Raw genomic sequence first — 20,229 nt, forward strand, 5'->3', positions numbered from 1 at the left:
CATAGCTCTGTACAGTCAGAATATAAATGTTATGGAGATCATATTTAAATGTGCAACGAAAGGTCAGAGTCTCAGAGTGTTTTCCAGCTTCCTCTCTGTCTGGGTAAGAATCTCATGCTGAGATGTTCGGCCTCCTGCAGATGCTCAACAGGCTGCTGGGAGAGGTTGTTGGTCTGTGGGAGGCAGTCTAGGGTCAAGCCCTCATGGGGGCAAACAGAGTACTGGGAGAGCAGCGTCACCAGGATGGATTTCATCATTACCATGGCGATGTGCTTGCCAACACAGGCGCGAGGGCCCGAACCGAACGGCTGGAAGTACCGGCGGGGAGCCTGAGGGAGGACAGATGAGCGAGGCAGTTGAAACACCTGAACACTTGGTTTAAAATCAAAGTATATGTCAATAACATACATATTCATGACCTAAAGAAGAGAACACCCTTTGGATTTATTCATAACACGTTTGACTCTGAAAGCCCATAGGGACTTTGGGTGTGGATGCGGTTTGATCTGATTTATCTGACAGTTGTAATACAAACAAACAAGCCTCAAGTGTCGTCAGATTCTGTTGCAAATGTTGATAAATCCTGCTTGGTGCACAGAAGTACGTGACATAATAGTCCCCCCCCCCCACACACACCTTAAACCACTGAAAAAGGAAAGGAAGAAAAAAGAAATGCATAAATCTAAAATATCATATATCGCCAAAAAAATGCAAACTTGGGAAGATAATTGTCTGTACGCCAAGGATCCACTGCTCATAATGATAAGCTGAATGAGACAACAGGCTTTCAGGGTCTTTAAGAGTTGATTTATTTATTCATGTTATCTTATCTGACTGTTTTGACTCCCAGAGTTGCAGATAAAACCTCAATTTGCCCCTAAAGAAATATGCATCTACTTACATTTCTCTCAAAGTTTTCCAGACTGAATTCATTGGGTTTGACGAAAAACTCTGTCCTGTGCATACGGCCAGTGTTCAGGATGATGTTTGTGCCCTTCGGTACCCTGTAGCCATCTATGACGTCGTCAGCCAGGGCTCGACGCATGGTGAAGTCCACCACAGGGTGGAAGCGCAAGCCTTCGTTGATGAAGCTCTCCAGCACCTGTAGCCTCTGAAGGTCCCCGTTCTGGAGCGGTCTCTCACCTGTGGCAAAACAAGGGCAGTGAGATGTCGTCACGCTGAAACGCTGACCACATCTAGCACTGGCAGACGCCTACAATATTTAACCAGTCTCCCAGCTCCTTACCCACAACAGTGTCTATCTCATGGAGCAGCTTAAACTCCACATCTGGATTCTGTTTGAGGAGCAGCAGCATGAAGAAGAGGCTGATGGACAGAGTGTCTGGTGCTGCGATCACCATCTCCAACACACACTGCTTCACGTTCTCCGCAGACAGTTCGCCATGGTTCTGACGACACACAAGAAAATGTCAATACTTTACCCCAATCACTTCACCATTGGAGGACTTGTGACATATAGGTTGGTGGAAGTGCTGAACGTTTGAAAGAAAAAACCACTAAATGCCAACGAACCAATTTTTCAGACTGACCTGTGCAAATATGAGCTCTGCGGTGAAGTTGATGTTGTCTAGTTTATCCGCCTGCTCCAGATCTCTCCTCTTCTGCTCCACGAGGCTCTCTATGGCGTCTTGCAGCTCCTGGCTGTGAAACGACAGACGTATAACATCGTGAAAAATCAAAGCCAAGCGAAGAAGCGCGCTCATATGAATCACAGAGGGACAGAGTGACTCACGCTGCTGCCTTGTGCCTTCGGTGAATCCAGTCAAATTTGAAGTAAACGTCTGGTTTGATGAGCACAGTCTGCCACGTGTCAAAATATTTCTGAATCTTCAGCAGCAGCTCTTTTTCTAGACACAAAGGAATCAAAAACACTCAATATAGCTTGACCCAGGTCGTGACATTTCTGAATTCTGTCAACTTGCATGATGACATGAATCAGGAGATGAATGAATGAATGCCGACTGACCGTTGACAGGGACACCCAGAAAGAGTCTGTTGGAGATGTCGACCACGGTGCAGCGCAGCAAACTGAGAACATCCACATGACCCAAACTGTCCAGGTCGTCCAGGTGAGTCTGCGTGGAGGAGACGCTGACCTCCACTGTCTGCTGCAAGCCCGGACCTGTCAGGGCTGATACGGAAAATCAAAGATTTTGTGACTGAGGTCAAATCAAACATTTTTGTGTCTGGAATCACTGTGCCAATCGGTTAGTCTGCAGGGCTGGTTCAAGGTTTAGAATGATACCTTTGGTGTAGTAGGTGCGTATCTTTTTCCACAGAGTTACGTTGTTGTTAAATATGATGCCTCTCTCGTTCATGCCGATGCAGCTGAGTCCTTGCTTGCTTCCAAAGCGTGAAGTATAATTTCCATTCTTCAGTACATGGTGCACCGCTGATGACCTACAGCAATACAAAAAAACGGAAACAGAGTGTCAGTTTACACTCGGATTGATCGTGAGGTGACTGTATATATCAGCATTAACGGAGATAAAACCAACCTGCTGATGATGAGGGTCTCCTCTCCGTCGATCCAGACTCTCACAATGTCTCCGTACTTGCTGTTGTAGTAGTTGCTGGCTGTGCCTATACCAGTCCACATGAATCTCACATATGACAGAAGTGGGCCCAAGCCCAGACAGAAACAAGGACCTATAAATGACAATAAGTGCAGTTTTCAGCTTATATGAAATTCAGTGATGAGTTTACAACAGTAACAGAATTGACACCAGCACAGAGAAAATAGTGTCAAACCCATCGAACCTACCCGGTGCAGCTTTCTTGTCTGTGTGCTTCCATGCAGCCAGCAGCAGACAGACAAGTAGGATTAAGGTTCTGGTTGCCACCGAGATGCCCGGCGATCCCACTGCGGTGGCGTTCGGGGACATGGAGACCAGGTCTGCCACTATGGTGTCCAAACCCACAGGAGTCATCGTCCGTTCACAGGCAGAGATCAGATCCATAAAAAAAGGCTGGTTTGCATAAAACAAGTGCAACGTTTGGAACCGAGTGATGAGAACTGCTTCAGCAATCTGGGCTTCCTCTTTATATGCAGTCTGAGCTGGTTGCAAGCCAGGTCAGGGTAATGCAAAAGCCACAACAGTGGAGGAAAATGGTAAACAATACACTCGTAACCTTGATGCGTTGGGTTTGTGCCTGTGTCCTTGAGCGTACGGGACGCGGTTTGGTGGGTACGTGGTGTGGAGTCCAATCCAGCGGGTTCATGGGTCGTATTTGACATTTTGGTGATAAGAAGCAAGTTTTGCTCCCCCTTTAGAGATCAAAAGGATCTGACTGGAGATCCTACAAAACAGCAGCTGGCCTGAGATCAAGTAAGAATCTGTGTTATTGTTGATATTATTATTTCAGCTTTATCTGTTTTGCAAAAATAGAATTCTCAGTTTTTTAGATAAACGTGCATACTTCAGTTTTCTTTCATGTCCTCTGTAAAAGGAAGACGAAGGAGAAGATTTTTATGTTCAGTGATGTTTTAAAGTCTTTATACTTCGAGTCTTTTCTGCATAATTTACAGTATTTGTGATTACTCTCAGACTCCTCCATCAGACCGCCAGTAGATGGAGAAGCAGAGCTGTGAGGCATCAAACCGGATCTTTAGATTCACTGAAACATGATGAAGTTATGAAAGCAAAATCTATACACTGACGATTATGAGATGACTATGATCAGAAGTTCTGTAGCAGCTCTTCTGTCTCAAATAAGGGGGGGGGGGGACTTAAAATGCAGTTGATTTTTCTATAATTAAAACATAAAGTCATTTACTATATTATTTTAGACCAAAGACCATTAAATATGACTTTCTTTTAGGCTCAGATTTATGCTATTAGTATTTTTTTTAAATATTGTCTAATGTGCTGACACATACTTATTATCTCTACCGTGACTCTTATTTGTGTAGGACTCATCTGTGCCTTTCTTAACATATCTTACACAACATGTTCTAACTTATACAATTTAATCAGAGACAAGATGAAGTGTTTAAAAAAAAGACATTTAAAGAATACTTTATCTGTATTGTATGTGCAGTATATTAAAAGTCTCATATTTACTGTTTGTTCAACGTATTCATTTACTAATATTTTTTATTGCTTTCTATGAACTAGGAACTCTGAGAACTATGTTTACAAACCTCTACTTCATTTTAAGCAAGCGCTTGTATATTTTATTTGATTTCATTTCGCAATTTGTAACCAACGGCAAATTCTGTTTGGCTTCAGCCTTTGTTTCGTGTTCTCATTCTGTATAAAGGACTCTGTGAATTCACTCACCGCCCACATTGGAGTCCAAGAATGCGTAAAGTTCAAATGGTCGACTGTGTGCTGAGGCCCTGCCTCGATAACGATGGCCTGTACGATGGCTTGCACCTAGATTGTTCTGCATGATGAAGCAAAGGCAAAACAGAAGTTAATGTAACCTCGTCTCTGTGCTCTGTGTTGTGGTCAACCACATCTTTGTCTCCAGCACATGTGTAAGGAGTGTGTAAACGAGATTGACAGAAAGCTGAAGGAAAGTGGTTAAATGTCACGACATGTATGATGTCTGAATTGAATTACTCCTATTTGAGGTACAACACGCAGCAAAAGCATGTGGATGTGAACTCAGACCATAAGCTTTATTTTATGTGACCTGACTGAACACCAGTGAAGAACTGTGGGTGGGAGGATAAAGCTTGAGGGAAGACACGGCTGTCCTTGGCCTACAGCAGCAGGACGGACATGGACCTCTCAGCCTGGTGCTAAGAAGAGAGATAAGGACGCCTCGTCCAGCAGCTGCTCCTCGGGAAGGAGGAGACACAACCACAAAAGATCAATGAGAGGCAGAATCTGTGGGCATGCCGACATATTTGCACCTCAGGGTTCATCTTAATAGAACCTCACTTTATCTCAATCATTTCATTACAGCGTTGGAATATTAAATATTCACGATGCAGATGTCCATGCAAGAAACGGCTTCCTTTTTGTTTGTCGAGCACAGGGCGCCGTGAACAAGAGGCAACAAAGGAACAACCTCAGTTCTCTTCAGATTGTATGTGCGTGCACGTCTACACATCTGCTGGAGCGATACAAGCTGTCCAACCACTGGCTGTCAGTGACCTACAGCCTCAGGCAGGAGTTTACACGCCACAGACCCGGTCAGCCCAGGACCTGAATCTAACAGTAATGTAGCATGCCTACTCTCTCTCTCGTGTGTGTGTGTGTGTGTGTGTGTGTGTGTGTGTGTGTGTGTGTGTGTGTGTGTGTGTGTGTAAAAGTAACATAAAGCATAATATGGCTGGAAAAGCAAGTAGGTCAGCCATATATCTGGGGCTGCTCCATGTCAGCAGAGAGGCATATTAACTGACTCATTGAAAGAAAAAGTATTGTTACCGAAGTCATTACTGAGGTGATGCACTGACACTGAAGTCAAAAGAGGCAGAACCAGCTCCCTTTCACAGTGAAGAGTCCTTCAAATGCCTGGAGTGGATTCCCCCCCCCCCCCCCCCACCCCTTCTCAGTGAAATGTCACTTTTCTGGCCGAGTGCAAAGCAATGGAAATGGGTCATTGTTGCAGTTGGGGGATGGAAGCTGTGAGGATGTGACAAGGACCAGCGCCGGGGGAGAAATGAAGGGAGGACACAGGAGTCGGGGAGGAGAGGACATGAACCAACTCAATGGAAACTATCATGATGTTAATGCAGTTTGATGTCATGGTTTTTTTTTTCATTCAATTTGATTGGTTCTGGTGTAATAATAATAATAATAATATTAATGTGTAAATGTATGCAAACATAAATGACCAGTCAGTTTGTTTGGTGTAATGCATGCTTTCATGTGTTATGTATGTGAGTGCTTTTGTGCATATATGCATGTGTCTGTGCATGTGTGTGTGTGTGTGTGTGTGTGTGTGTGAGTGATGTCAGTCTGCCCACGGCGCTGCAGTAGAATGGGTTGTCCTGAATATAAATCAGGTGACTGAACAGGCCGTGGTTTCTTCCCAGACAAGCCCTGAAGATTGTGTAATGCCTACTCCTACATTACTGGTTTGCATGTGCGCACGCACACACACACACACACACACACACACACACACACACACACACACACACACACACACACACACACACACACACACACACACACACACACACACACACACGTATACACAACCCCTTCTCCACTTGGCGAACAGCACAACAAGCACTTTGCCAATCTGCCCTCAGATAGACCACCCGGTTGCACACTGAAGCTGACTGGACTCTATTTTGGAGCTTTCAAATAATCTGGACGGGACCTTGAATTCCAGCAAAGGACTTCCTTCCTGTTGGAGTGGTTTGGCTTTAAGTTTGATTTGATTTTCGGTGGCAGGACCTCTTTCTGTCCTGTTTGACTCTTGTTCTTTTACATTCACTGCTGTGCGGGAATTTCATCCCGCTGTGAATGCTGAAGTTGGCGGGCGACCCTCAGCAAACAGGAGGTGAAGTGGTAACCATGTGGATCCCGACCCCCAGCATGACTCGCCCTCAGCGTCTGGTGCTCTATGGGACGTGTGTCGTGGCGTTGATGAACTCTGTGGGCCTTCTGGTGCTCTTGGTCCAGCAGAATCAGCAACGCGCCTTGCTGGAGCAGACGGAGGCAAAGCTGACGGAGGTGGAGCAGAGCTCGGTGGTGGAGTTCCTCCAGGAGGTGCCGAGAGGAGCGGCGGGGCTGAGGGCGAGCGCTGGGGAACACCAGCAAAACCAGTATCAGTACCAGTACTCCAGGAACAAGAGAAGCGAAGAGCTGGAGAAGGAGATCCAGCAGGAGGTGCACCAGGAGGAGGGACAGGGCGTCCATCAGCAGGAGGCCAGCCAGGAGGTGGGAGAGGAAGCGGAGAAGAAGATGAAGAATGAGATGAAGCACAAGCACCGACACGGCCAGAGTTACCACAAAGCACACGTGCAGGATGACATGATGATGATGATGACTTACTCCATGGTGCCGGTGAGATGAGATACCTGCTGGTGGATATTTATATGACAGAGAATGAGTGAGGGAGTGAAGGCAAATATATATATTGACTAAATGTTGCATCACCTAAATTGGGTCCCGGGCCATCAGGGAGTCTTAAGGTTCCAAGTCCAGCTTGTGGCAATTTGATGAATAGAAAATGTGTTTGGTAATGGTGTACGCACCACTCTGAACCAACAGGAGCCTTAAGGAGCTGCATTATTACGCAATCTCAAGGACATTATTATGTACCTGAGTGTTTCATGCCTTTAAGCCTTCATGGACATTTCAGAGGGAAATATTGTACGTTTTACTTCACAACATTTGTTTGACAGCGATACTGAGTTTGCAGATTGCCGCTCTACATAGAAGACAGTTCATGAAATATAGTATTTAAACTAGCAGGACCAACTACAACAACACAATGCTTGTTATATCAGTGATACTAACCCGATAATGTGATGTAGGATTCGTATGGGGAGGGGGGGGGGGCATTGCTTGCTTTTATTGGACAGAGGAAGTGTAGCGGCCGACTGGAAACGGTAGAGAGAGAGAGAGAGAGAGAGAGAGAGAGAGAGAGAATGTTTATTGATTGGCAATATTAGAATAATATTTTGACATTTTCTCTTTCTCTTCAGATCAAATTGTTGATCGACATTTGCAACAGCACCAAGGGAGTCTGCATCGCTGGTATGTCTTACTCATGCACTTTGAACTACCCACTCATGTACAAAATATCACTTTTTTTTGTCACAGTTCACACAATGCTCAATAGAAGCAGAGTTCAAACAAGGATAAGCACAAGCACCCGATCTATGACCCTTTTTATTCTCTAACATCTCAAACACCTTCTGTTGCAGGACCACCAGGAGCGCCTGGTAAGTGAATTCTTCCTTCTGGATCCAAATTTGAAATCCATTCTGGACGTCTCCTTTGTGGTTAAGTGACCCGTGTTCTTGCCGAATGTGTCTTCCATTCATACACATGGTGAGGAGTGTTTTTTTGCGTTACCGTAGGTTTGCCCGGTGTGGACGGTCTTCCCGGCCACAATGGGACTGATGGCATCCCCGGACTGAATGGACTGCCCGGGGCTGATGGGAAAAGAGGAAAAAAAGGCAAGGAATAATTGAGACTCTACTTTCACTCACCATCCATTTTCATCAATGCCTCGAGCAACGCTGGCCATTTTAGTGAAGAGCTACGGGTACAATGCAACAGTCAAAGGGTTGAGTATAACCCGGGGTTAAAGACACCGAAACACCAAGAAGCACACGCAGCCACTTAAAATCATGCGCGCGCACACACACACACACACACACAGATTCAAAACAAACCAACACACTCAGTTTCCTGATCCATCCATGTCATGATGACGTCAGATTTGATTCACAGACATTTCTCTCACATTCTCGGCTGATATTATTCGTCTCTGTGGATTTGGGCCGCCGCTAATTGAACCGGAAAACTCCGACCCAGTATTCTCCCACTTCACTTCACTGAAGTCAATGGAATTATTCACGCTTTTAACAACAGGGCAAAGTGTTTTGAGTTCATGAATGCAATCCTGGAGCTATTTTGCACCATTTCCTCCGTCAGGTGAGAAAGGAGAACCGGGGGAAAAAGGAGAGCGAGGAGAGGCTGGTCTGCCCGGAGAGAAGGGACAACCGTCCAATGACGTCATTATCGAGGGCAAGTCGAGCGTCACACTCACGGCTTTGTGTCACTTGAACCATTTTGCATCCATGACTTTTTGAACTGAAATTATGTACAGATTTGCAAAAATATCTTTCAAAATGAAAGAAAAACAAAAGACATGGGATACCACTCAGAGGGTTTAGATGTCGTCCTCTTCTCTTTGTACAGGTCCCCCTGGCCCTCCAGGTCCTCCTGGCCCCCCGGGACCTCCTGGCCCTCAGGGGCCTTCCAGAACAAGGCACCACAGAGCCAACCTTCAGGCTGCTCATTCCCTGGGTAGGAGGCCTCTGTTGAGTTCATTCTTGACCATGTCGTCATTTTTTCTGGCGCTTTTGAACGTATCACACAATCTGCCAGTTTGCCCGTTCGTCAAACAAGTGTGTTTCTTTTTTTGAGCACTTCAAGGACTTCTCATCAAAGTCCTGGAAGTGCTCAAAAATATTATCTGAATGTCGAATCACGACAGTTCCATAAAAACTGGGCGGCTCCATCAGCTGAGGAAGATGGTGTGATATGATCAAAAGCTCCAGAACAGCAAATAAATGGTCCTTGTGGTGAGAGTGTGTGAACAGCCGGTGATGTAACATGACATTCTTTTCCAACAGGGCTCTTACACGCAATTCCAAATGATGAAACCTCATCTGCAAAGGAGGCTGTGAAACTCCACGAGAATCCTGTTAAGAATAACGGTGCGTGTTCAGAGAAGTGTGTGACCAGTACGCGTGGCAGTCAGAGACGTAAGCATCTGAGCGTGGTGTCATTTTGTTTCCCCTTCAGAGTGCCTGATTAAGTCTCTGATCAACCCCAAGAATGTGACGAAGATGGAGAGCACATTCGGCACGTGGATGAAAGACACCGCTCGGCTGAACGACGAGAGAATTTGGGTGGCGGAACACTTTTCTGGTAATGTTGGATGTTGGATGTATGTTGGACTACAAGAGCTGTAATAAGCTCTTCATTCCCTTTTTTGGTTGTTTTTTGTAGCAGTTAGCGGTGAACATCTTTGCTCGCTCTTCCCCAGGTCGTGTGGTGAAGGAGTATCAAAGCATCACCTCGTTCCACAACAGCAGCAGCGATGTGGATGTTAGAAAGTTCTACCAAGGCTGCGGCCACACTGTTCACAATGGTTCCTTCTATTATCACATCGCCGGTACCTCCAGCATTGCCAGGTGAGCCTAAAAGACGGCGTGAAGCCGAGTTGGATGCTTTGCAATCGTTTCCATTCCCTCTTTTTAACAACTCTTGTTTGTTCACAGGTTTGACTTCCTCACCAAGAGGCTTCACACTCTCACGATAGACAACGCTCTCCACCACAACCTGGTCTACCTGCTCCACAACTCCAAAACCTACTTCAAACTGGCGGCAGACGAGAACGGCTTATGGCTGATCTTCGCCTCCAGTGTGGATGAGAGCATCACGGTGGCCCAGCTGGACCAGAAAACCTTCTCCGTCACGTCCTACGTAAACACCACCTACCCCCGCACCAAGGCCGGCAACGCCTTCATCGCCTGCGGGGTCCTGTACGTCACCGACACCAAGGACGCCAGAGTCACCTTCGCGTTCGACCTGCTGAAGGGGAAGCCGGTCAATGTGACCTTTGACCTGAGGTCTCCAGGTGGCGTGCTGGCGATGCTCTCCTACAGCCCGCAGGACAGGCACCTGTACGTGTGGGACCACGGCTACGTCAGGCTCTATGTGGTCCACTTCATCTCCGACGAGTGACGCACAGAACGTCTGGTCACGACAGACAACATGCAGACATGACTGTTAAATAGTGAGAACTGGTGCTGACCAGCGGGCTACCAACTACTCAATCCATCTTTGGGAACTGGTCATATTTAGATTCTCAAGAGAAATATACACGTCAGTCTCAACTTTATCTTCCTGTAGAGCATTCCCGTCAGAAATCGGTTGCTAAAAACCAGTGTCCCTGAAGGAGTTTTTGGTCAATAATTATTGTCACATTGTTAAAATGAAATCCTGCTGTATTTATATCCTATTGTACATGTGAGATTTTGGAGTTACTAACAGAGTGTAAACTTTTTTTTTTATCATTTTGTGTAAAACAGTTCATAATTTATACATATTGAACTTCTAAACTCTACGTTTGTGGCCGTCTGTGTTGTAAGTTGTTACATTATTTGCATGATATTATCTGTTATGCATTTCTTCATGTTGATGCACATGTTGTCCCCCTCTGACATTCTGTCGTTGTAATGAAGCAGCATGGTCCCTGCTGGTCGCTCATTCCTTCTCGACAGAAAATTACCAAAAAAAAACAACAGCGCCAAATCAGCCTGATGAAATAAAAAGAATTTATTGACTTTACAAAGGTAAAACTCTGACCATGACCTGTTCTCTCACACACCTCCAGGCTCAAGTGCCCTAGCAAGCGTCTACCCGTGATATTGGCTTCTTTTGCATTATTTCATGCACACACACATACACACCAGACACCAGTAGGACCATTGTAAAACACTTAAGCTACATACAGTACACATAGTGGGCCGAAAGTGGGAGAGAAACACAAATCTCTTTAATAAATACCACACACACACTTAACAAAATATACAACTAATCCAGCTGGTATGATACAAACCAAAAATAAAGAAATGCTTTCATGTTTGTACAAGCTGTTGTGGTAATTCATCTATATACTTATATATATATATATATATATATTCATATAATTTATATATTAAAACTATTTCAAACGTTATACTACTAGGCCAAATAAAGCCAGACATTCATTTGTATACAACAGTTTCGTCTTCGAGATCATATTTATTTGAAATAAACTTTTAGTGTCTCCAGAATTTGAGTGCAAATATTTATTTCTTATGGTTGAAACGGTAAAAACAACTAGCGAGGTAACGCACACTTACAAACAGTAGACCGTGTTGCACGTCTCCCAGTCGGACACAGTAAAACCCCTCACAGTCCTAAAATGAAAGGCAATAAGTTAAATAGGAATGGTCAACCAAAAAAAAACACAAACATGTAAATAATTTCAATAATACAATGAAATTAATTTAAAAACAGATTCAAGAACATCGTTGTGCAAAACCAGAAGTGAACCTTTGTGTTTCTGCTCTGAGTGGGGGGGGGGGGGGGGGGCATTCAGGTGTGGACCAAACGGATGGAAACATTGAAGTCACAGTCACAGGAGTAAAACACATCATCTTCCAAACAGGAATGTTCTAGCAGGGGAGTCGGCCGCACAAACAGGCATTTGAGGGCAGGCGTACAGATGGCAGACACAGCAGAGTGAGTGAACACACACACACACACACACACACACGGGTGGTGGGGGGGGCGGAACCGAGCCGGAGCAAGCCCAAACCAGGAGAGGGCCAGAGTGCGTGACGGCAGCCAGTGAAAGAGGAGTGAGGGGTGAGCGGAGCAATGCACCATCAACTCCTCCGTAAGGTCTGAGAAAAGCTGGGCAAAAAGTCAGGGGGGTGGGGGGGGGGGCAAAACCATTGAAACAAAATGCAGATTCCAACAACTCGATTCACACCGGAAACCACTGACTTAATAAACAAACCACAGTGCTGGTTACAGTAGATGCTAAGAGATTTCAGCTGTGGGCACAAAATGACGACAGTTACACACTTTTAAAATTTTTGCTTGAGCACTTTTACAGAGCACTATCAATAGACCTGTGATTGCACCGCGGAACGAGAACAGGACATGCATAGCTTCCTTATGGACGCACTCTAAGAGTAGAGGTTCTTCAATAAAATTACAATAAATATAGCTTTAAAATAAAGTATGATACCTTTTGCCTTCAGCCTTTAGGGGGAGAAAAAAATAAAATGTTTGCAGCTCCGCTTTTCCCCCGTTGTGGATATGATTTACATCAACAGTAAACCCATGAACACACTCTGAAAGATGCCAAAAAGCCTGGTGGTCTTTTTGACTAACTCTTCCCCCATCAATTATACTCTTAATGCCGAGCAAGTGTAAGCTTTTTGTGTTTTTTCCTTTCTGTCGCTTTCCTCTTTGGACGCTCAGAAGTGGAAGTAGGCGTTACAGGATGTCGACCAAGCTGCTGGGGATATTATAGCGGTCCGGGAGGACCCTCATCTTCAGGGTGCCGTCCGCTCCGCAGGTGAAGATGCGGTTCCCGGGCCGCGTTTCCACCTGCATGACACCGGCACCGATGTTTCGGAAGATGGACTGCTTGGCATGCTCGGTGCTAAAAGAGTGCATGAGCCCGTGGCCGGTTAACTTCCACACCTGGAGACAGAAGAAGCAGAGCGAGAGGATGGAACAGGTGTGAAGCTTCCTTTTTTCAAACCAGCACACTGCTCTTTATCATTTCATTATCATGCAAAGCCACTGCCATTTTCAAGAGCTAAATTCAATGAGCATTAGGAGGCCAGGGGAAGACTAACCCCGTGTATCAGATGCTTTTTGGCACGTCTGATGCAACATTTAATTTGGTTAAAGCACAACCAGTCTGCATTCATCTAGAAATGAATATGATGGATTAAAAGCAGGTATGAGAGAGGATTTTCAGATTGTATCTAGTCGGCCTGAACCTAGAAGAAGAGTATGACTGCCAATGTGTTATGGCAGGTCAGCGAGCGAGTGACGGAGCAACGCGTCACCTTCATGTTGCCCTCCGCAGAGCCGGTGACGAAGAAGTCCTCGAAGGTATCCAGTGCGAGGGCCTTGATGGCTGAATCATGGGCCTGGAAAGTGTGGAGGAGCTGCCTCTGGCGGATGTCAAACATGCACACAAAGCCCTTTCTGCCTCCGGTGATGAGCAGCTGCTGTTTGGAAGCATACTGCAGCACAGTGGCCCCGTTCTCGTGGCAGGGGAACGCTGGAGGGGTGGGTGGGAAGAAATGAGGAATTAGATCACAACTCGATGTACGGGGGGGAAAAAAATAAAATCATGAAACTCGGGCTCGTTTGGGATTTCTTACCGTGGACCATGGTATTGCTCGGTGAAACCAGAGTGTCCCACAGGCAAACATTTCTGGAGATAAAGTAAATGATAAAGGATAACATCAGCGAGTGGATACCAACAGAGAAAGGTTGGTGTTGGTTTAGTAGTGGTGCTCTTCTGTGCAGATGCTGACCTGTTATCATTGGACTGTCCGGCTGTGGCGATGAGGCTGGAGGAGGTGATGAAGGAAAAATCACCGCAGGTCTTAGTGTGGCACTGCCAACTCTGTAGGACAACAAACAGGACATTATCAATTTTAATGATTCATAGTTTTGTTTTGTGTGTGTGTGTGTGTGTGCTGGTGATGAAGTAGGTGAGGGAGGTGAGAGGAGTCCTCACCAGGTAGGGTTTGGGGTTGGATGATGTCTGGTTGACCTGCCAGAGACTGAGGAAACCCTCTCCGTCAGCAACTCCACACTGTAGGAAGAGCACAGAGCAATCACACCCAATAGACAAAACACAGACGTTGCTGTGTGTGTGTGTGTGTGTGTGTATCTGTGCGTGCGTGTGTGTGTGTGTGTCTGTGCGTGTACCTTATTGCCCTGGGAGTTGAAATAGAGCCGGGTGACTCTAGCATTGCCTGCTTGTCTGAAGCAAATGAGCTGTTGAGGTCTGTTCCATTCAAACATTCTCACACTGCCGTCCTGAGCCCCTGTCATGTCTGGCGCACACACACACACACACACACACATACACACACACACACACACACACGGAGTGATGTGGAGGCAGACAGAAGGGGAAGAGAGATAAAAAAGTAGGAGACGTGAGAAGTTAATCAAAATGAAAACGTATACTTGCTGATCGTTCTCCTGAGCACAGGCGCTGTTGTGTAAACACTTACAATACTGATATATGGGATGGGATGTCATTCTCTTCACATTGTTAAGATTCCTCTTCATAATCTGAAAAAACAACAATCAAAAGATAAAAGGATATTTTGTAACGCAGGATGTTGCATAACCCAGACGATAAATTTGAGTTTTTTAGGTTGAAAAAAACCTTTCGTGATTGTTCTGTTCAGTTGGTTCATAAATGCGTACTGATGATTTTGGTAAATTAAAATGCCAATGAGCCAGAGGGTTGTCTTGTTTCAAAAGAAAAGCAAGTACACGTCACTGCTCACTGGCGCAAAACAAAAACGACAGGAACACAAACATCTGAATGTTAATATGCTAAATTAAACTTAGACTGATTTTTACGATACCTCCCACACATTCCACAGCGTTTATGCCAGCGTGAACTTACTTGATTATTTGATTGCTTAAATCAATATTCCTGTTGTGATTTACTAATCCCAACCACATTTTGAACACTAATTCGTTATTAGTGTTGGCCGCTGTCTTACTGGGGTGGTTCTTTACTGCAGAACAATACAATGCTACCGACTCAAAGGCCATTGAATGGCTTGGATCCTAACTAACCAGACCCCACCGTACACTTACGAAAGCCTCTTCGGTGATCCACTGAACCGGCATGACACACTCTGTCCTACTACTGACATTTATCAACATGGCTGGGACATGGAGAACCCTGGCTGCGTGTAAGAGTGACGCAAATCTGTACCTTGGGTGACCGGCTGTGAGAGCTGCTGCTATCTGTTTATGTACGTCCATCTCTGCCATACAAACACACACACACACCCTCTCTGTATCAGCCGCCATAGACTCAGCAGGCCAGCTGTTTAGTCGGCTCAGTTTGGCTCGACATTGATAAGAGTTAAAATTACAAACCGCTCCTGAAAATGTGCAGGGGGCCACAGGCTGCAGAATTAAATCCAAAGAGTCAAGTGCCTTTTAAATGCTGAATCAGAAGTTTGTCTGATGGTTAAATTTGCGTTAATAGAGCGGAAGCTTTACTTGTGCACCTAATGCATGTTATGAACGGAAAGACTGCAGAGTTCTTTGAGGTCTGTAGGCTTCAAATCAGAGCTTAGTTTCCCCCTACTGGCTGTCACGGAGAACTGCACACCCATCACCGCCCAGTTCGGCTGCGTTTGTGTACGTCTGTGTTCGAAGTGCATACACTCGTACCACACTGGCTCCCATGCTGGTCTGCCCACTGCCGAGCCACGGCATGGACGCAGAGACCGCCATCTGTGGTGGTGCAAAGGGGGCAGAGCTAGCCTGGGCAATGTTGGTATGAGAAGAACGATGGTCTACGTCATCAGAGCTGCAAAACCAAACACAAGCATTACCCGTCACTGAGGATGTCTTGTTGAAAACACGTACGATGCACAAAGACTCAGTCAGCTATTCGCATACAAAACATTTCAGTCAGCAAAGTTATTGACAGGGTGTCCGCAGGGGTTCACCAAGTTAAAGTGACGACTTTTAAAGATCTTTTTAATACCACATAGATGCAATTTAATACCTATTCTACAATCATATTGGCCAAATTATGAAAGTATGATGGAAAACCAATGTGGCCTAGAATTAATCTTCACTGGATCACATTTGTCCATGACTTCCTGGCAGCATAGAAAAGTAATTCCCAAAGATATAATCAGTTAAATGAATGTGACTTTGATCCGAAAAAGCAGCGGAAACGGCAAAGATGGATGAATCAATTAGAAATGATTGATTCACTAAAAGTAAGTTGCGTTTTTGCAGATACCCATTGTTAAAGGGCATTTCGGGACATCCCTAGTTATGATTGGTTTTCTTTTGGTTTTCAATGTTTGGAAGCAGAACATGCAACATTTTTGATGTTTAATATAAAGCATCATGACAAATATTGATCCGTAAATAAATACTAACTAACTAATTATGATTTAAATCGTTTTGTTTTTTTGAGGACAGACAAATGCCCCCTACAATTCTGCCCTGAGTCTCACCTGCGGGACTCCTTATCAAAGTCGTCCCCTATCCAGGTGTAGGGCTGGACCGCCACCAGAGTAGACACGTCCACTTCCTGGACATCATGGGTGGAGGCTAATACTATCTCGTTGGAGTTAGACTGGAAAAGGAGGGACGCCAAGAAGAGAGGGACAAGAAGAGAGGAAACGACAAGATTAAAAAGGTGGGCTTGGCAGTCAGTTTCCAAGAAAGTAATTGATATGTATTTATTATTCATTCAGAGGACGGTTCCTGGAAAGGATTATGTGATCTGGTTCCTGGAAAGGATTATGTGATCTGGTTCCTGGAAAGGATTATGTGATCTGGTTCCTGGAAAGGATTATGTGATCTGGTTCCTGGAAAGGATTATGTGATCTGGTTCTGTCTCAGAGCCTTGTCTCTATCTACCCTTTACTTAGTGCCAAATTATATTGTTCTTTCCAGGAAACGCAATAATTAGGAAATTATAGACTCATAAAATAAAGTCCTTCACAATATTTTTCATCACATCCTTACCTTATTGATGGCAAATGCCATGATTATATCAGACTCCTTATGAATGATTTTAGCCTTTCCTCCGGGGTAGCCCAAATCTGCCTCCACCTGGAAGAGAAAACCGAAACATCAAGGTTCAAACGTTAAAGCTGCAGTAGTGGGCTTCAGGGCCAATGATTAAAAAAAATCAAAAACAAAAATAGTTTAGAAGTCAATTCTTCATAAATACATTTCCTTCTATGGCAAAAAAAAAATCCCACTTCACGTGTAGGTGGTGCAGTACACCTTTCAGAAGTGGAGAGGAGTAATCACATGTGAAGGTACACAATCAAATATTGACAATTCGGACTATTGATTTTGGGATTCCCTGGTGACAACACCCTCCATGATTAGCAAGCCTTCCACAGCTCTGACAGTGAGCATGCAAGTTAGTACATCTACTGTATGTGCCAACTCGATTAAGAGGAGATGTTATTTGATTTTTTTCACTTTTGGGGCGAGCAGAATCAGTCCAGCTAGAGAGGAGAAAGGAGTGAGAAACACAGGGAGACGTGTTATTGGTAGGGATCGGATGTGAGGTCATGTGAGCGGATGCCACAGGTGTCCCAGTGAGACGGAAAGAGAAGTTAGATCGAAGCCTGAAAGTCAGATTTTATGCCAGAAATATTGCCAGAGCAGTCACTATCAGGCCAAGCTGAGGAGGAGACATTAAAATGAATAATTTGGGTTGCATGAGGTGACTAGGTGTCCAGTATGGCAGTACACTGCTTAGCTTTATGCTGGTACTCCTGTCTGTTTCTCCAAACTGGTGGTGTGGTCAACCGGCATCTGCTGCGGAGGTAATAAGCATCTCAAAGAACTCCACTAAAAAGATCTATCGCTTTGAGAGCTTCCGCCAGTTGGCTACTTCAAACCCCCTCATGCACACCGTATGCATTTGGTGCACAATATTTCTTTTAGAGTTTAATGGACTTTTTTTATGCTCCTTTCGGCGTGGCTTTCCAGTGACTCTTCCAAACAGACAGACCGACAGAGCCGGGGCCTCGGCTGGTACAGTAAATGCTACTACCTTATAGGGACTGCTAGCTCCTGCTATGCAGTTTGGGTTCATACGGTCCATGTGGTTCTCTACAGACTTCACAACACACACAGAGGCAATATAGACACAGAACACACCAACACGGCACGACACAAAACACATGCACAGACACACAAAAATAAAACATGAAATGATAAGAAAATGTAAAAAGGGTTGACAGGATCTTTGATGTATACTTGGTGATAAGAAATGCAAACAACTCTAAACACAGTCGGCCTCATGAGCATGGAGCTACGGTCATGAAGCGGGATGAATGAAGATATGAAGTGTGGATCTGAGCGCTACAGTTGCATTTGTAGTTAGCACATTAAAGTTATGACAATAAGAAACTAAGCATCTGGGACCAAAATCCCTGGGACGTTTGTCTAATTTTGGACTGGCAGCTACAGTAGCAGTCTGTCACGGAAGCACATAATAACGAAGAGCAGCTCCAGACATCGCAGAGGGCAGCGAACTGTCCCGTACTTGGTTTAAGACGTCTAAGGAGGCAAAGCAATGATAATGACTCCAACAACAATATCAACAACACAGATAAATGCTCCGCGAGCACTTCTCTGTGTGTTACAACAAAGTGATGGATTTAGATACATGGGTAGGACCTGGGTATCACAGCACAGTCACACAGTCATCTATTGAGCAAAGTGTGTAAGGCCTCTGATTAAGACTGAAAAACAAAGCACTGGAACTCACAGATAAAGGCTCTTTTTTTTTGCTGAAATGCGTTTGTTACCCTTTATCAGTGAGTGCTGCTGCTTTGTTTCTTCCGTCCTTGCCACTGCCGTGCACCAGACACTGTTCACGATTCGGAGCTGTGCTTGCTGCCACGTTCTGTTATATATCTGATAAACGCCTCCATAAATCATCATCTCCAATCGTAGGTAAAAAGGCTTCGTGGGAAGTGTGCATATTCTGTTATCCATGCATATGGGTACCGGTACCGGTATATAAATATATGTGAAAATATATCCTGAATTGGCCCATAGATATATATATATATATTATGTCTGTGGCTAAAGAAATAGCCCTCTATGTCACCTGTAACAGGAAATGTACATTCTTGTTTATGTATTTCAATAAATAACACCTTTAATAATACACATGACTTTGTTCTGTGTTTTTATACTTTTCACAGAAGCAGAAATATTTCCTCTGACTGCTTTTTTTCCGGCTTCTGTTGTCTTCTAACATCCTGACACTACATTTCTTGGCTGCGTGTTAGTGGTTATGAGTCTCATCACTATCATCATGGTTGTCATGTGGTTATTATGGGCCCTTTTTTTTAACACAGTCAGTGTCTCTTAATCTGCAGATCCTTGCGCTTTAGAGTGTCGTGACCAGAGGCAGTCAGAACGGCCTGTAATTTACAGATCACTTTTAAACCTCTCTTAGTTAAATGTGAGAGAAAGACACTTTTAAAAATGTAATTTCCAGGAGAATATAGTATCATATTTGGGCCAATACAGTAATTGTGTCGGGGGAAATTCAAACATTTTGGTGTAAATACGAACTAACATGATTTAAATAAGTAATAACAATGAATTCAGTTAAATAAAACAATTGTGGGTCTAATGATCATAGCTAATGAACACTGAGCTGAATATAAAACTGTTTATATGCATGTGGGCTGCTGCTGACCTCACTCTGCTTCCTTTTCTTGGTGAAGATGTAACGGATCAAAGTCTCCTGAAGAACTTCCTGTTTGACCAGGAAATGCCAAAGACGTCGGGCTGGAAAGGACTGATTGTTCTTCGTCCTGAGAGGAAAATGTAAGGACAAAAATAAGTTGGTCACATATGAGTGCATCCACTAACGGGGTCTTATGTTCAGTACCATGATATACGATATGATCTGTTACGACATGCGTGACTGAAATGTGTTGTGTGTAGTGCATAATAAGCATGATTGATATCGAAAGGGCAAATAAAGACAATATAAATATTGTAGTTTCTCTTGTCATTTAAACCATGTGGACTTCTGTAGGCTGTAGTGGACTTAAATAACTCGTGACAGCAGGTCGGTCTACCAATGTCAAATGAAACAAGTATTTAAAAAATAAAAACAATATAGAACTAAACATATAATATACGTTGCCAGACATTGCATTTATTTTTTTGTTTTTGAATTCAAAAGGTATCTGGAGAT

General features: G+C 44.4%; 3 protein-coding genes across 3 annotated transcripts in view; 1 reads left to right on the forward strand and 2 right to left on the reverse strand.

The window, feature by feature from the left end:
• Window positions 1–71: 71 nt before the first annotated feature.
• cyp19a1a (cytochrome P450, family 19, subfamily A, polypeptide 1a) lies at window positions 72–2,981 on the reverse strand (the record flags this gene model as incomplete). Its single annotated transcript, XM_079282589.1, has 9 exons — window positions 72–329; window positions 902–1,143; window positions 1,247–1,409; window positions 1,551–1,662; window positions 1,754–1,868; window positions 1,988–2,152; window positions 2,267–2,421; window positions 2,520–2,670; window positions 2,786–2,981. 9 exons carry the CDS (start codon window positions 2,979–2,981, stop codon window positions 72–74), a joined length of 1,557 nt encoding a protein of 518 aa, XP_079138715.1.
• A 3,262-nt stretch (window positions 2,982–6,243) lies between these two features.
• Window positions 6,244–12,714, forward strand: gldn (gliomedin). Its single transcript, XM_079287474.1, has 10 exons — window positions 6,244–6,995; window positions 7,640–7,691; window positions 7,862–7,879; window positions 8,018–8,116; window positions 8,598–8,690; window positions 8,865–8,972; window positions 9,302–9,385; window positions 9,474–9,599; window positions 9,718–9,865; window positions 9,953–12,714. Exons 1-10 carry the CDS (start codon window positions 6,453–6,455, stop codon window positions 10,416–10,418), a joined length of 1,737 nt encoding a protein of 578 aa, XP_079143600.1. The 5' UTR covers window positions 6,244–6,452; the 3' UTR covers window positions 10,419–12,714.
• Window positions 12,715–12,721: 7 nt separating this feature from the next.
• Window positions 12,722–20,229, reverse strand: part of dmxl2 (Dmx-like 2) — a gene marked incomplete at its 5' end in the record, with an annotated part of 37,001 nt that continues 29,493 nt past the window's right edge. The window contains 12 exons of the mRNA XM_079287463.1: window positions 12,722–12,938; window positions 13,313–13,530; window positions 13,634–13,686; window positions 13,790–13,881; window positions 13,996–14,073; window positions 14,190–14,317; window positions 14,501–14,561; window positions 15,690–15,828; window positions 16,493–16,614; window positions 17,010–17,096; window positions 18,058–18,123; window positions 19,723–19,840. Of these exons, the coding sequence (XP_079143589.1) occupies window positions 12,729–12,938; window positions 13,313–13,530; window positions 13,634–13,686; window positions 13,790–13,881; window positions 13,996–14,073; window positions 14,190–14,317; window positions 14,501–14,561; window positions 15,690–15,828; window positions 16,493–16,614; window positions 17,010–17,096; window positions 18,058–18,123; window positions 19,723–19,840 (1,372 nt within the window). The 3' untranslated portion in view covers window positions 12,722–12,728. The remainder of the gene's footprint in view (window positions 12,939–13,312; window positions 13,531–13,633; window positions 13,687–13,789; window positions 13,882–13,995; window positions 14,074–14,189; window positions 14,318–14,500; window positions 14,562–15,689; window positions 15,829–16,492; window positions 16,615–17,009; window positions 17,097–18,057; window positions 18,124–19,722; window positions 19,841–20,229) is intronic.

This window comes from Melanostigma gelatinosum (assembly GCF_949748355.1).
Source record: "Melanostigma gelatinosum genome assembly, chromosome: 2".
In the NCBI taxonomy this organism is placed as follows: Eukaryota; Metazoa; Chordata; class Actinopteri; order Perciformes; family Zoarcidae; genus Melanostigma; species Melanostigma gelatinosum.

Excerpts from the sequence above, each read along its gene's own strand:
- gldn (XM_079287474.1), top strand. The coding sequence starts at position 6,453 with ATGCTGAAGTTGGCGGGCGACCCTCAGCAAACAGGAGGTGAAGTGGTA. Across the intron at positions 6,996-7,639 it reads TGACTTACTCCATGGTGCCG|ATCAAATTGTTGATCGACAT; the intron begins GTGAGATGAGAT and ends CTTTCTCTTCAG. Across the intron at positions 8,117-8,597 it reads TGGGAAAAGAGGAAAAAAAG|GTGAGAAAGGAGAACCGGGG; the intron begins GCAAGGAATAAT and ends TTCCTCCGTCAG.